Consider the following 16,835-nt stretch of genomic DNA (forward strand, 5'->3'; position numbering starts at 1 on the left):
TTTAAGGTGATTTCCATGCATGTTCTTTTTGTGCTGCCTTGTGCTTCCTTCGCACCTTGTTGAGCCTGCATTTTTACACCTAAAGCTTCATTTCTTTTTTGCTTCATCCCCTCATCTCTGCCATTAGGATCCAAACGTTTACCTCATTCAGTATCCTGTAAGAACAATCTTTCCTCTGTCGTATCAGTTGCCTCCAACTCCTCTCAAATGTGAAACTAAATGACACACACACACACACACAAACACACACACACAGTCAAATTATGTTTTACAGCTCAAGAGAGGATGGGCACTAACTGCACCCCTGTTGCGTGATGGCATCACGTTATCAGCAGTAACATCTTTATGTGCCGCTAATCTGTGTTATCACAGAGCTGCAGCGGCTCTCAGACAAAATTCGTTTTTGAGGAGAGGGCAAGAAGGGTTCAAAGAGCTAAAATAACACAAACAGCTCACACAGAGGGGAGTCGATGAGGGGCGTCGCAGGGTCCGTCTGAGGTAACCTTGTCTGTGAAAACGCCTCCTGGGAGGATGAGTGTGTCATCGGGTGTGTGGCGAAAAGCCTGGATGGCTCTTGAACTGCTCGTCTGCCTGTTGTCAAACTGAATTTGACTCTGTTACTCGGTGCAGCGGTTTGGACCTGACGGCTCGCAGCAGGACGCTTGTCTGCGTGTATGATGCAATGCTTTAGAGGAAGGTGGTGCAAAAAAATGTGTTGCACTTTAACACACTGCCAAAGAATATTTGGCACGTGTGTTTGTTTCAGAATTCATTCATATTCATACGAGTTACTTTCATGGAGCCATAGAGACGATCTCTGTCTCCATGAACCAAGAACTGAGAAAATGTCCTCTGTCCTCGCACTAAGTGTCACACTTTGATCATTAATCACTGTAAAGGACCCATGAAACGCTGTCTGTGCTTCCTTAACGTGATGCATTTCTTGATGGAAGTGTTGGCGGAGGACACGGATCATTTTAAAGTGTAAACCAGAGGGAGGTGGTTGAAAAGGCTGCAGGTTCACCTCAACTTCAGACTTCAAATGAGAACGACAGCAGTTCATTTTTTACACATCCAGCAGTTACAGGGTAACATCATCTTTCATTAGCAGTCGTGTTTCTGGTCACCTGATGAATGTAAACTCAATATTTACTCTGTTTTTGGTCCCTACCAAATCCTGAGAGAAACGTCTGACTCTTTAGCTGCTAAATGCTCCATTATGTCCACCGACTACAGTATAGTTCAGGCTGCAGAATGAATATTTTAGATCTCTCATGCATGCACAGCAAATACTGCGATAATTACTTCAATAAGTGCCAGCAGATGAAGCAGCAGTACAATAAAAAAAGTAATGTTACTGATTTCCCACAGAAAAGTTTTAAAGACGGACATGAGTGGGTATTTTGGTTTGATCCAGACTAATTCAGTGAATTTAGAGGTAGAGCTGATCCACATGCACACTGATGATAACTGTGTTCTTGAGTCTGTCCCACTTTCTCCAGCTCGCTGGTTAACTCTCAGAAAAGGAGCAGAATCCATTTGCATTTTGTATGAGGGGCAATTAGCTCTGTTCACCCACTTCTGGCCAAAAATAACACTTTATTATGGACAACTGCTGTGGTTTGGGGAGAAAAGCTCAGTTGGCGGATTAGCAGCTTTACTGCTGTTTACGAGGTGTGCAGACTAAAGACATTTGAGGGCCCCTGCAGAGAAGCAGAGGCTCTGATTTTCGACTGTTAAAAGCTAAAGATTAACTGCAGCTGCGGCTCGTCTGCCAATCCTGAACGACCTGACAATTAAAACTCCAAGCATTAATTCACAGTCGGCATCAGTTTACCTGTTAGCGTGTTTCCGATACTTTACAGTTTTTACGACAGCAGCAGAATTTCAGGAGGTGTCACACAGATACAGCCAAAAGTTTAAAGGCAGAGTTACCTCAGACTCACTCAGCCTCTGTCATAATTACACTTGATTAAGTCACCTCCACTATCAGCATGTTTGCATCATCGTCTCAGCAGCTCTCTGACTACATGACTCAACTGTTGCCAAGAGGCCGTGTGGGTTGAAGCCTATTAAAGCTTCGACTGAAGGAGTTAATGGCGGGAGAAGACACACGATGCTGAGGCGACGGTAAGGAAAGGATGTTTCTCCAGCGCTCGACTCAGACAGACGCTGCTGTGCCGTGATGAACAGCCGACTCTTCATCACACCGTCCCGAGTCGACACCTTGTCTTCTCTGAATAAATGATTTTTTTTCTTGTGATCATATTCACTTAATTGACAGTTCACTACATCCCAAACAGTGACTGTCCAATCACAGCACTCATTTACATATACTCAAGTACTGTACTACTTAAGTACAATTTTGAGGTACTTTACTTTACTCTACATTACTGCCCCACTACATTTCAGAAAGAAATACTGTAGCTACTGTTAGTATTCAGATTCAGATGACCAACAGAAAATACAGCAAGGAAATTATTATTATTATAGATTAAGCTAACTAGCAGTATAAAGAGTAGTTTAAATTAGCCCCATCTTTACTAGCTGCATCATTAAAGTAAGGATTCCATGACTGCATCAATAATACTAATCAAATATTATAGCTTATTATTCTGAAAAAGGCCTTTCTCAAGTTAAAAGTTAACATTTGAAGGCAAGCCTCAGAGTTTCATCGTGTATTTAGTAATAAAGTTCATATTTAAGGTCTCTCTTCTGAAATAAATCAGCTGGAAACATTTAAGTCTGCCAGAGACAGTGATTTCAAGCAACTCGTGGTGCTAACGTTAGCTTTATTAGCTCGCTAGCTAACTAGCTAACATTACAGCTGATGACATAAGCTTATGTTTCAGTCAGTAAAATCAAAGGTCAGCGGCAGGAACTGAGAAGCTGCTTTTGACTTCTTCTGTCTGGAAATTAAACATCCACTGATTAAAATGAATTTCCACGAGAAAATCTGCGACTGTTAGCTTCATTAGCTCGCTAGCTACAGCTGCCAGTTGACATAGCCAAAATCAACAGTTGGCGGCTGGAACTGAGAAGCTGCTTTTGACTAGTTCTGTCTGAAATCAAGGAGTTATTGTTTAAAAAGATATTTTTATCACTAACAATATGAGACTCTATGAAGGATTTTTAGGAAGAAATCTGCTGCTGCTATCGTTGGCTGGGGGTCCCAGTCGCACGTGATGCAGCGAGACAGCCAAACTACGAAATGAAGCCTGGAGTCACGAAGAAATGCAAACAGTGTCTCAGATGGGTCAAATCAGTGCTTTTCTGTGCACACTCTCCTCTGTGTGATCCATCCACCAGGAAGTATTGATCACCTGTTATTGTGAGCCGGCCATAATTCACCCGGACTGAAGCTATCTGCGGCGCCGGAATACATCAGGAGGAGTGTGTTTGCTCCAGAGCTGACAGTCCGCGTCCTTATTCAGACACACAACAATGAACACATAACTGGATCACATCCTCCGTCAGCATCCTGTTTCAGATATAACAGACAAACTGAACTGCCCGTGGTTTATATTTTCATTAATAACAACAAATCTCATGAAAAGACCAAAATCTCTCAATAAAAAACTCCCCGATTTCGTCTGAGGCTCTCAGCTAAACTCCACTGGCAAACTGGAGCAAACGGTGCTTTTGTTATTTTCAGCTGTGGATTAATATAAATTTGGTGCTCTAATGAGTATTTAAGGCAGCAGGATGGTGTGTGTGCTGAGTTAAAATAAACTACAATGTGAGTGTGTGCGTTCAGAAGAAACCACTGATTTGTTTTCAATAGTTTTTGGACGACAGTGGAGCTCAATGGCACAGAGGAAGAAGATCTATCAGGCACAGTACGTGTTAGCAGGACGCATGATCAATGTTGGGCTCTTTGTAGGATTTGTTGACAGAAAAAGCAGATTATCAGTAGACTTATAGTCACGATCGTTTGGGGAGATGACGACACAGTTGTCCTCTTCACCCTTGGCCTTCATCTCACACCAGTCGGTGAGGCAGTGACAGTGACACCTGAGCTCCGAGGGTTTGACTTCCCATTAAAGTTTAACAGACACAGATAGGAGTGGTGGAAACACGGCAGCAGGTACAGGCCAGGCAGGCGGGCCACACCTTCAAACAGCTGGACATTTCTACCTGATGCCACGTGGATCAAATGTTCAGACAGACTTTACTTTTGTCTGATGAGGTGAAGAACCCCGCTCAACATCTGAAACTGGTCTGATTAGAAAGGTTCCTTCATAGTTCACCATGAAGTAGACTGCAAGTCACGACCAGGAGGCAAATCAGAGCTTATCAGACTCTTGTTGATCCTGAGTGACACGCAGAGCCACCGGGCCACATTTCCACCCGCTGAGCAGCTCATACTGTCATGACGAAGATGTATTATCAGTGCAGGAAACTACACAAACAACCACACAAACAAGACAGTTTCATTTCACTGTAGAAACTAGTCTTTGGATCTGAACCGATGTGTAATTTGTGTAATATCTGTAATAAAAATAACCCCTTCCCTTTCAATTATCCATGAATGGTTGTGTTTGATTGAAGAAACGATCCCAGAGAGTGAGAACAATGCTGGCTGCATCATTTCGCTGTGTCTGAGATGTCTCAATCAGCCTCCACCGAGAGGCTGCACAGGCCAGAGCCTCTCACTGCAGGAAGTGAAAAATCTCTCTGAAGACAAACGAGCTGAGGCAGACGGAGCAACAATAGAGGAGGGAAAAATCTTTCCCATTACAGCGGGAAATGAATGAGTCTGGCTCTTTGTGAGCGAGCCGGCTACACAAGATAATGTGTAAATAACGAGGACGGCTTCTCCGCTCCATCAGCTGAACTGGTGATTTCAGCTCCGAGGTTCACCGCCTGATGTGAGATCAGCTGAGTGGGAGATTTTAACCGTCGTCTCCAATGTGCTCCACAACAGTGGACAGACAGAATCCAGACACCTGTGGACATTTCGACAAACTGGCACCATTTAAAGTACGCCGAATTAGCTTTAAGTAGATCCTTTTTGCAGTGAACCCACAGATGTATAAACCACTATCACTGGATTACAATGATATTGTAGAAAACTTAAAAACAAGTATATTTTCAGGCAAGTTCTGTAGTGATAAGGAGCATCTTTTTATGGTTTATAAGCAGATTCATAGACATTTATTCATGATTATTTTCATTGGGAATAATGGTATCTGCAGGATGAGTCATGATGTACAGATATGTGATCTGACTGTTAGGACTCTGAGAAGATTTTGGATGCAAATTGCAGCAATCAGCCGAGTGTTTTAAAGTGCCTTAATTGCCTCGTTGAGCTGCAGCAGCGATCCAAATCAGTGTGCTAAACTCCACTGACTTCCTGTTGTTTTGAGAACAGCGGCATGCACCTGTCCCTTTCACCTCACGCTGAGTCGCTGCCTCCCGCCTCGCCTCTTCAGCAGCCCGACAGTGTCAAGCTGCACTCCATTACAGTTTAGAAATGTTTACTCATGGCCGCCTCGGACCGTCCCTCGTCAACATGAGCGCTCCCGTCCGCGTCAGGGAAACGCAGGATGTTGACGCGATGTGTTTTCTCTGGGACCTCACTTGGCAGCTCTGAATGAGACATCAGCATCTCTGCACACATGCGGCCGCTGGAGTGGAATTAAAATTCCAGAACGGGCTCCAAATTACAGTCTATTACAAGAGAGAAAATACTGCAGGAGCTGTGGGAGTGTTATCCCCCCCGCCCGTGATGTCATTTCCTGTCCCGCTCAGGCTGTGCTCGCATGGCGATGAAGCCCTCAGGTTTCAGCTGAGGGGGTTTTAATAGTCCCCAGAGGCTGCAGGCTGTTTTTAAAGCGAGGTGGGACCCTGTCACAGCTGAGCTAATGTTTCCAGGACAGCTCAGCGCCGGTGGGTGTTCGACTCACAGGAAAGGTGGAGTCTGGTTGGGCCTGGGTGGGTGACGTCAGCGACAACAGAGCTGGTAACTCGGGTGTGTCACGGGACGCCATGTGGTCACATACACACTTCGTCATGCATGTTGGGGTTAAATATCTGTATTTTCAATCTGGGCCACTTAGTTCAGATTAAGTGTCATATTAATGCTACAAGCCCACAAAACAAAGATATTTCAGATGATAGAGAACTTCTTCTCGAACCCAACCCCATCCAGCACCTCTGGGATGAGCTGGATCACCGACTGTGAGCCAGACCTGATCAGCCAACATCAGCGTTGGACCTCACAAAAGCTCCTGTGGCTGAATGGGAGCAAATCCCTGCAGCCAGCCTCCAAAATCTGGATGAAAGCCTGAAACCAGAAGCTGCTATAGTGGTACATCTGGTGTCCACATACTTCTGGCCACAAGTTGAGCTACTAGTTATTGTCATTATTTTCTGATAAAGTGTTTAAGTGTTCGGTCAATATAATGTCAGGAAATAGAGCCTTTAAAATCTTTGAAATGTTTTGTTTGACCAACAGTTCAAACCCCAAAGACGTTCAGTTCACGACGTTCAGGACAAGCACTGGACAAAACACCAGAAAGACAAAATGTTCCGCTCTTGTTGAGACTGAGTCAGAGACGTGTTGATTCAGCTTAATGGTCTTCTTGGGCTGTGTTATTGTACTGGACAGCACTGTGGTGCTGGTCGTCCTTGTGATTGTGTAATCTGCTGATGCCATACAGTCAGCATCTTCAGTTTATGAACACGCCACCGGACAAACCGTGAGCCAGCAGAGAATCCACTAAGAGGCTTGATCCTGATTTTAAAATCTGCTCTGCGTCTGTAGGTCAAAGCCAAAGAGTTCAGAGGGCAGAGACGTTTCTCACGACTGTCCTTAAAGCGTTGGCAAAATGAACAGCTAAGAATAGCGAACGGCGTCAGAAAAGAGAGCAGCAGCGTCATCGGGTTCATTCCCAGCTTACGTAACTTTACTCAAGTCTACAATTCAAAACGCATCCCCCGTGTTAAGCTGCCGTCCCCCCCCTCCATCCCCTAACAGAGAGACAACAGAGGGGTTGTTGAGTTGAATACGTCCATGTGGTCTGTCTGATTGACTGATCCTTTATCACATGAGGTTTCAATCTATGGCCCTGAAAATGCCTCTGAGGTATAAGAGGTCGACCTGTGTATTGATCAATCGGTGGAGCTGTCCGCGGTGCTGAAGCAGAGGACGGCTTCGTAATTCAGGTCTTCACTATGTTGTAGCCTGTATACTCTAAAGATGGACGCCACCGTCATGATCAAAGTGACGAGCAGCAACACGCAGCCACAGGAGGATCATACAGACACACTGCTGCCTGTAGTGTTCCTATGATATTTCAATTCTGCCAGCCTCCCAGGTAAAAATGAACACCTTCAACAATTAACAAAACACATACTATACACATATGTAATGTAATGAGTGTGTATATACACAAAAAACCCCACAAATAATATTCTATGAAGCAATGCTAAAGATAATCCAAAGATATAAGATACAATGTTCTGATATCTGCATAATAGTAGTAAAATAATACTATTATTTTTGGTACCTTCAGTATATTTTGATGCGAATACTTGTACTATTAAAGTGAATTTTAATATAGTATTTCTACACTGTTGTATTGTTATTTTCACTAAAACGCAGTACTTCTACCCCTACTGACACCATATAAGTAGCTGATGAATATAGTAATATAATACAGACGATTCTCTATCAGATAAAAAACTATTCTTCTCAGTCAAACTCTGGATGTTTTTAGGTAAAGGTTGACAAAGGATGAGGTTTTAAAGATGTCAGCCCCCCTCCCTGCTGTCAGCCCCCCCTGCTTCTGTGTGTTGGTGAGTAAGCTGGCAGCTCAGTGACATCCTGTTGATTGATTTCCAAACTTGGTAAATAAGCAGAACTTCTTCCTAAACGCCACGCTGTCATGAGCAGCCGCAGAGCTGAGGAGGTTGGGTAATCTGTCTGTCGGCTCCACGGTTGTTCAGCAACAAGCCAAAGCGGCGTCTCCATCATCGCACTCCAGTGACTTCAATAACGCTCCACTGGCAGTGACATCTCCCTTATTGACTCCCTCGGTTTCACCCAAAACCTGATGTCCCAGAACAACCCTGACAGACGAGTCCAGAAAACATGTCAGCGTTGCTATTTCAGTCCTCTTTTAACCCAAAATCTACAGGATAATAAACCCATTAAGTAATTAAATCTGAAACACGATCCACTGCTGCGAGCGTCAGTGCAGCACATGGTGAATATATAACCATACACCTCAGCCACTGTGTCGATTCAAAGGAAGCTATTTTTGTCAAAGACCCTCCCATCATCTCCTCGTTCTGTGCTAATTACCTTCAGGGTAGAGCTGTCGAAGCTTCATTTCACAACGTGCTGCGCTCACAGAGTAAAGTTTACACTGGAGGACAGAGAGGCTGCAGAGGACGTGAAAACCCAGGAGAGGCAGGTACAAGAGTACACGAGGCTCAAACACAATCTATTGAGTTAACGACTTTCTGAAGAGCCAATCAAAGCAGGAGGAGAGAAAATGGCAGAAATTACACCAAAGAAAGGATAAAAACACAGCAGAACCAGCGACATTGTGTTTTTTATTCGTTGTGTTCTCCTCCCTCGTCCAAACCTTGGGCCTACATTACCCACAATGCAACTTGTCCACCAACACTTTGGTCTGAGATTCAGGTGTGTTCTGCTAGTAGCAGCTAACGTAGCATCGAGCTGCTAGCCTCAGTCAGAGAGCTCACTTCTCTCCAACACCCCCAGATTTTCAAACTTCCAATTTTCAAACAGCCGAAACCGACGTGGACTCAAGTGACATCACTTGTGGTTTTGCTGCAGCTGGAGCCACAAAAGGCTTCATACGCCTCGCCTGAGTTCCTCTTTAAATCAATTATATGATGAACTTTAAAGTTTAATTGTGTAATTCCTGTTTCTAGTCTATATGCTAAGCTAAGCTAACCACGTCCTCACAGACACCTCCTCACTCTTGAAAGGAAAGCAAATATGGATATTTTCCTAAATATTGAATCATTCCCGTCTGTGTGCTTTCCCTCGTCACTCCAGCTGGCTGCTTGCATCTCTCATTGACTCGTCATTACAGTGATGCTAGCAGGCCGGGTTCGCTTCCAGCTGCCTGCAGGAATCCCTCATTAACACACTCTCATCATGATGAACGAGGAGGACTCGGACATGTATGCGGACACCCCGCACACACACTTAGACCCTCACTTTTCACACATTCACGCACACACGCAGGTAGAGCAGAGCTCATGTGTGACAGTAAGGCCTCATTGTAAATCCTCCCCCATCCGCTGCGAATCAACACGTCAGAGGAGCCTGAAGAGATATAACACTTCACACTGTAAACAAAATGTCATCCATGCCGCGCTCGCCCCGTCTCCTCTTTATCTTTTCACCCTGAGCAGCTTGTGGCAGCCACACAGAGAGCAGGCGAGCATTAATACTAACCTAAATGATTTCATTTAGCTGCTAGGACGGCATATTCCCACTGTATTCAGCGTGTAAAGTAACCTCCCTTTGGATGCTAATTATGCTGCACATAAAGGGCAATCAATTATCAAATCCTGAGGATGCTGTTGGAATTAGCACGCATGCACATAGAGCACCATGTTTGACAAATGGGTTCATTATCTTTCAGCTGCATGGTCCGACAGTCGAGGGCAGTAAAATAAAAAGACCGGCTTAATTTATGTCCACCTCTGTGGAGCCATTTATGCTAATCTCATGTATATATGCAGCACAGGAGCTCCTCGTTTGTAGCTAAGAGGAAGCCAAATGGGTAATCTCTCTTCAGGAACAAAACACTGCAGCTCAGCACTGATGGGCTGTCAACAGGGTCATGACAGAAGAGTGTGTGCAGCGCCGCCTATGAGACGCCCGGGCAGCAGGAGGTCAGGGACTGCTGGGGATACAAGACTGGATTTAGCACCCATGAGGACTCCAATGTCCACATACTGCACAGACACAGTGGCTGAATCCAAATGTCTGGACTTTCCTGCAGACTCGCAGTCCAGGAAAGTCCACAAGTGCTGTCCAAATCCACCAATAATCAAGCCAACTTGGAATATTACACGACGGATGGTAAAAGGAAATAAGTAATGATTCTAATCTACAGGCGAGGACAGCTAGGACGTCCCATGTGCCATGTTTTGAATGAATATTTCATTGATGTCGTGGTTGAATATAGGATCTTGAATATGCATGACACTAATAATGTTATATTTGTTTGTTTTAATCTGCAGAGCTTCACAGACAAAAGCTGGTTTTGTCCACAATCCTCATTTGATGTCAATATAATTATCTAATAATCATAATTATCTGTGTTTATGTTCATGCAAAAGGAAAGTTTTGCTGTGCATGTCGAACATCATCTGTCTGTCATTCTGTGTATAACAGCAGCAGTCAGAACTGCTGCACCACATTTTTCCAGTGATTCAAACAGGGCTGGTGTTGTGTTCACTGACATCAAGCCAATCTGAGCTTTGTGGGTAAGATTAAGAATCAAGACATCAACCTGCTGTGCCATAAATTGTTATTGTCAGTAGAGTTAAAGGTGCTCTATGGAGGAACTGTCTGTTACTATGTGTTACATCAACCCTATGAGCAGACCTGTGCATCAATACTGGACGATAATGACGATTCAGTGCTGACGTTTCTTTCAATTTCTCTCTTTTTACAATATCTGCACACAGGAACTACAGCAAGGTTCAGGAAGGACGGCGGCTGCGGGATGCTGTTGACATCCATGGACACAAGTGAGGTCTAAAACCTCTTTTGGTGCATTTTATCCCCTCGTGGTCCGGCGCGCTTGCATACTTAACGCAATGACGATTAGCACATCAAGAGAGGTCCAGAGGGTGTACACAGCATGCATGCTGCGTGTGCCTGAGACTCTGTTCGACACTGTTTTAAGTATCTTCTTCCATGAATCTCAGCATCAAACCGTTGGGCAGCGACTCGGCCGACGGATTAAACTGTGTCACAGACAGGAGCAGAGGCCTGTGAGCCTGTCAGGACCACCGCAGGGCAGCAAAGCCCATCTTCATCCATCCCGCTGACACGACGTCCTATAAAGCCGAACAGCCACAGCTCGACACGAGTTCTTCCTCAGGTTTCTCCGAGGAGAGGCCGAGAGTAATGAGCAAGCCCGGCGTCAACAGCACAAAACCACAAGAGTCTGTGCTCGCAGGTCCACCCATCAATCAGAAAGTCACCATTTGTTCCTGCAGCCCAGAATATGACGGGGAAACAATAATGCATGAAATTAATAACCACAAATAATGAAGCCATTACGGGCATGCCTGTTTTTTTTTCAGTGAAAAAACCTCCAATTTACTGAGCTCTCGTCAATCACCAAAGCTAACGCGCTGACAGCTGATAATGGTTTTAGCACATACAAACAATACGTTCTGGGTTTGTCGCCTGCAGCCTGAACGCTGACAAACAATTTCCTCGCCTGTTGATGGAGATTAGACCTCCATTTTCCAACATGTCTTTAATAGATTTTTCCTACTTTCAGCCTTATCTCACCTTGACATTCTTCGGCTTCTTTCGCTGAACCTGGACTAACATCTCTTTCCTTATTAAGACACTTTTCTGTCCACAGTCAAATAAGCAGCGCCTTTATCACCGACACAGAAAAATGTGAATGAGGAGATGAGTTAAAAATACTCTGCAGCAGAAGTGATGGAGCCAATAGAGGATTAGGCCTGTCCTCTTCCTGCCATAACCTCGCTGTGCTCACAGTTACACATTTTCATTCAGCCACACAGTTCACGCAGCATTACGCAGGATTAATGGTGCAGCCTGACTGTTTTAGAGATGAATTTAACTGTGTCTGAACCTCTCTTGACCTATATCCTTAACTGGAGCAATGCAGCAATGTCGTCCTGAAGGGAGACGCTTCATTAGTTTGAGGATGCTCATGTGTGCACGGACTAAAACTATAAAGACAGATGGGCGTTTTAGAGGCTCCTAATGTTGCTCTAATGCGAAGGAAAGGCAGAAAAAACACAGATAAATATCCCCGAGCTTTAAATTTCATTCCCTTTAATCGAATCTCTGGACCGAAATGAAAATGTGAGTGAAGCAAACGAGCATGTGGGGAAGTTTTAAATACACTTGATGGAGAAAAACAATAGGATTGAATTATCTGAAATGAATTACATCTTTAGAACAGGCCTCGGAAAATGAAGAGGGCAATCGAATGTATTATAATAGATGTTATTTGGTAGAAGCTCAGTTTATTTCTCTTTATCTGTATTTTAAAATCACATGAATATGGATTTATATGAACATCTCACCGTTCTTCTTTTGGTTCTACCTGCTGCTGTAAATCAAATAATTAAACCAAGACTGCAGAACGATCGTATATCAGGCTGGTTAAATCCAGACTGTGGCACATGCAGAGTTTGCTGTTTGTGCCAAAAGTCGCTGCCGTGTTTCAGGACACAATGTGCATCGTAGCATGTTGGCAGAAAGCTTACGGGCAGCATTTTGTCATAAACAGGACAAAACACGAAGACAACCATGCAAACAAGTGCTGTGAAATACAGCCACAAAGCTCGGCTGAGATGTGATTCCACTTGTGTCAGATGAGTTTTCCATAAAGGTTTGCAGGCACAGATAGAGGAACAGTTAAACATGATGGGGAAATATGAGCATACAGCCAGCTTAGCTCGTCCACGTGTAACAGAATCCACCTATCAACACCTCTAAAGCTCACTAATTAACACCTTATTGTTCGCACAAAAATTTAAGCGTGGAAGGAAAACATTGTGGTTTTACTGGTTTTACTGGGGTGTTATGTGCCAGACTTGGGCTTGGAGCAGTGACATAAAAGCTCCCTTTCACCTGGAACAATGTACCTGGTTAAATAAAGTCAGCTATTACAGAAGAAATGATCATGAAACACCATCATCATCTAGAAAAACCACACCTGGCGACACATTTGGATTATTATTCCTAAATCTGCAGGACATAAGGAACCTGCAACCTTCAGCACCAACCAGGTGATGCAGGCTGCCAAGGTCATGGAGGAAATATCACCAATTACCTGTGTGGCCGGCAGCGCGGCTTCGTGTTGGAGGCTCTACCCTCTAAATATGACTAATTGCCCCTGCTGTTCTGCCTCTTATGATACAGGTAAGAACTCATTACCGGGATGTTCTGCCTCGCTGGGCTCCGGCGCTCCGGCTCTCAGGCAGATGAGGGGGAATAAACAAACGCCTGGCCTTGCGCTCACAAACACACACGTTTTTCTGTTCATAGACTGACAAATAATTGGTTGCTTTTATCTGTTGGGGTGCATTACTGTTTTTTGTCCCTTCGAGCTCCAGTGAGGCACATTTCCAGTAATTTTTTTGGTAATGGGTAAACGTCCTCCAGGGATTTCTGCTGCCTCTGCCAAGTCCACTCTGCTGGGCATTAGCTGCAGTAATACCTTTTTCATTGATTTGTATCAGCGCCTCTGCCTGCAGTCTGAGTGTGGGTGAGCGAGGTACGACATATCTTGACACGAAATCCTCTCAGCGTGCCAGCATCGTCAGTTACTGCTGTCAGCCAGGCAAAACAAACAGGTTACAGTGCGCGTACACCACCTCAGCAATGTATGCTCCATAAGAAACCCGGAGCGAGTTCTGCAGGCAGTGACAGGCTACAAATCAACCTGTTCTCCGATTTGACGGGTTTGCAGAGGTTGACTGAGCTGCGAGGAGCACAGCGACGGCTCTGTTTGAAGGTTATGCAACAATTACGAAGGGTTAAACAACACTTGATCCAAACTGCCAAAGGCGCAGTGTTGACATTGACTTTCAGTTAGGAGCTAAGGGTGGGGTTGACAAATAGAAAGCGAGGACACAAAGACTTAACAACACCTATTGAGGACAAAGCTGCATGAACACGACATCCACTGGAATTCATCTGCGATTCCTCCCTGCACCGTCCAGTCTGGCCTGAGGGTTCAAGGACGATTCAAGTGACTTCGTGACAGAAAACTGCTCCATACTCTCATGGAGCTGCATGGATCAAGTGGCTTCATGATAAAAGAAGCATATAGGGCCTGTTTTCAAACTATGGGAGCCAAAATGAGTCATGAGTTTAGTTTAGCGAGCCTCAGGTCCTGACAGAGATTAACAAACTCTAGATTTATCTGTAGCATCAAGCCTCGCAGGAAAAACAGACGCACTGATAACAAAGAAATCCCATAAACTTCAGCACATTCATCTCAAGTGCTCTTACATTTGCATACTATCTGATGCAGCGTCGCACGGTCAGGATTTACGAGGATTAATCACGTCTGCACTCATCAACCGTGAATTGTCACCGTGTTTGTATGTGACAGTATGCGAGGCGCTGAAAAAGGTTTTCTGAAGCTTGACACCAAAAAGCAAAAGTTAGCCTGTCTGTGAGCATTCAACCCGTCATTTCCTGGGTTATTACTGACTTCACCACACTCATCAGGTACAGCTTACATCCCCAGGGGCGTAGTTACAGGTTGAGGACCCTCCTCCCCTTCAACAAAAGTCATCCAACTGTCCAAAGTCACCAGAACTGCTCGTCACACTCGTGCAATAAACATTCGTACCAAAGAAACATCTGTAAAACTCCCTGAATTGTCCCAATCTCAAACAGTGGGTGAAACTTATTTAACAGTAATCAGGAGCTACATCGCTAACACATTATTCACAGTATGCAAGCACTCAAGAGGAAAAACACTAAAATGCTCGTGTATTGAGGCTGCAGGTGAATGAACATGTAGAAACTTGAGTGACCAGTTTTTATTGTGATTATTATCCTTTATTGGAGTTCCCCCAGGCTCAATCCTTGGGCCTCTTTTAATCAACTTACATGTTTCCATTAAATCTAATCATGTAAAATAATAGAATACTTGAACAGATGTCCCATTAACTTTCTCTGCAAGTACACTGAACAAAATACTTCAATGTGCCGGCTTTTCTGTCAGCGAAATGCAAACATCAGAAATCTTGGTGTCATCATGGACTCACAGTTAGCGTAAAACTAGCTAAGAGTCACGTGAAATCAGTAATTAAGTCTGAATACTTTTATCTCAAAGAAATTGTTCAATATTTTGGCAAATATTCTCATTCACTTCCTTGTTGACCGTTGGATGATAGGAGTGATTCCACTCTCGTGTATGTACGTTAAATATGAAGTCAGGAGACAGTTAGCTTAGCTTAGCATCACGTCTGAAAATGAGGGTAAACAGCTAGCCAAGCTCCGTTCATATGGGAGAAAAATCTCCCTGTCAGAACCTGTAACGCTCACGAATCAACACGTTACATCATGTTCATTTAACGCATTTTCATCGAAAACACAGCCCGGCTACCTGTTTCCCTCTGCTTCAAGTCTTTATGCTAAGCTACGCTAACTGTCTCCTGGGTCTGGCTCCATAATATTCATACAGACTAGAGAGTGATACCAATCTTCTCAGCATCCTTCTTTACTCAGCTGTGTCATAAAATTAAACTTCCATTGCTCTGCCTTGGAATGAATGGGATGCCATGTTTGAACATTTCACCCCCTCTAACCATCACATTTGGAGCGATCTGTGTCTATCACTGAGGGCACATTTCCCTGATTGAAAGAGGGGAAAACAAACATGTTTACTGGATATTAGTGCAGACATGCACGGCTCTAGGTGATCTGTTTCCCGGCTCTCCCCCTGCAGGGTGCCCGGGGGCCACCCTTCGCTTTCATCGGTCAGCGGGCAGCAGCCCTGCTCCCGGGGTACCGTGTCCGCTCCCTGCTCGTCTGTGCGCGGACACGCTCCTCCCTGCTGGGCTCAATCAATCACACAACGTTCACGCCGCCAACTGTGACCTACAGCTGACAGTTAATGCTTTGTGCAAATCAAACCAGCTGAGCAGCCAAAGCCCATCGACTGAGTGACGGGATACTGTAAGCTGGCAGCCGACACACAGGCTTCGGCTGTTTGAGTCAGAGCCCCTGAACGCAGCACGCATCCAGCCCCGTGTCGACCATAAACGCGTCTTTTCGTAATTGCAGCTCTTACCTGCCCACTGTTTGGTTGGCGAGCTGTCTCATTCGGTTGAACTGCTTCTTCATCTTGTGTTTTTCTGCGTTACCACCGGGCGGTAGAGCCACTCCACATATCTCATTGATGGAATAAAGTCAGATCTCCGCGCTGATCTACGGCAGGCGAGGAGGTTCAGTCTTTAAACATCCAGTTTGGGGAAACATTGAGCTAAATCCGCCTCATTTTGCTGATGAGGACTCTCTGTCATCCGCTCCGCTCCGCTGCTCCAGAGATGCTGGACCGAGTCCTCTCTCCCCCAACACTGACAGCTCGCTGGTGACGCGCCGCTCCCCGCCGGTGCATTATGGGAAATGTGGTTTACTCCGGCCTGCGCAAAGCCTCGGCGGGCGGTTTCAGCTCTTAACTCACTGAAGTTTTCATAGTTAAAGTTCCTCCAACTGTGTTTCTACTGATTCAAGCGGAGGAAAATAAGCAAGTACATTTACTCAAATATTGTAAGCCCACTTAAGTACAATTCTGAGGTACTTGTACTTAAGTATGTCCAATTTATGCTACTTAATACTTCTACTCGAACACATTTAGGTCTATTTAACTACTCCAGTTGCTTTAATTTTACATACAAAACACACGATTAACATGATAAATATGATGTAATGTGATGTTAATTTGTAAACAAAACTAAAATAAAAACTATCTAATGAAATATAATAGATATGTATATATCCATAAGACACTGAAATGAGCCATTTTGCACTGTGAATGCTTTTACCTTTGATACTTTAAGTGCAGTGAAAAAGGCTGGAAACCACTGGCTTAAGAGAT

General features: G+C 44.5%; 1 protein-coding gene across 6 annotated transcripts in view; it reads right to left on the reverse strand.

The window, feature by feature from the left end:
- The window catches only part of LOC143338796 (rho GTPase-activating protein 44-like), a 69,886-nt gene extending 53,567 nt beyond the window's left edge, over positions 1-16,319 (reverse strand). For all 6 annotated transcript variants that reach the window (XM_076759482.1, XM_076759481.1, XM_076759483.1 and 3 more), the window contains exon 1: positions 16,029-16,319. In XM_076759482.1, the coding sequence (XP_076615597.1) occupies positions 16,029-16,081 (53 nt within the window). In that variant the 5' untranslated portion in view covers positions 16,082-16,319. The remainder of the gene's footprint in view (positions 1-16,028) is intronic.
- Between the last annotated feature and the right edge of the window lie 516 nt (positions 16,320-16,835).

Source organism: Chaetodon auriga, chromosome 20 (genome assembly GCF_051107435.1).
Source record: "Chaetodon auriga isolate fChaAug3 chromosome 20, fChaAug3.hap1, whole genome shotgun sequence".
NCBI classification, from domain to species: domain Eukaryota; kingdom Metazoa; phylum Chordata; class Actinopteri; order Chaetodontiformes; family Chaetodontidae; genus Chaetodon; species Chaetodon auriga.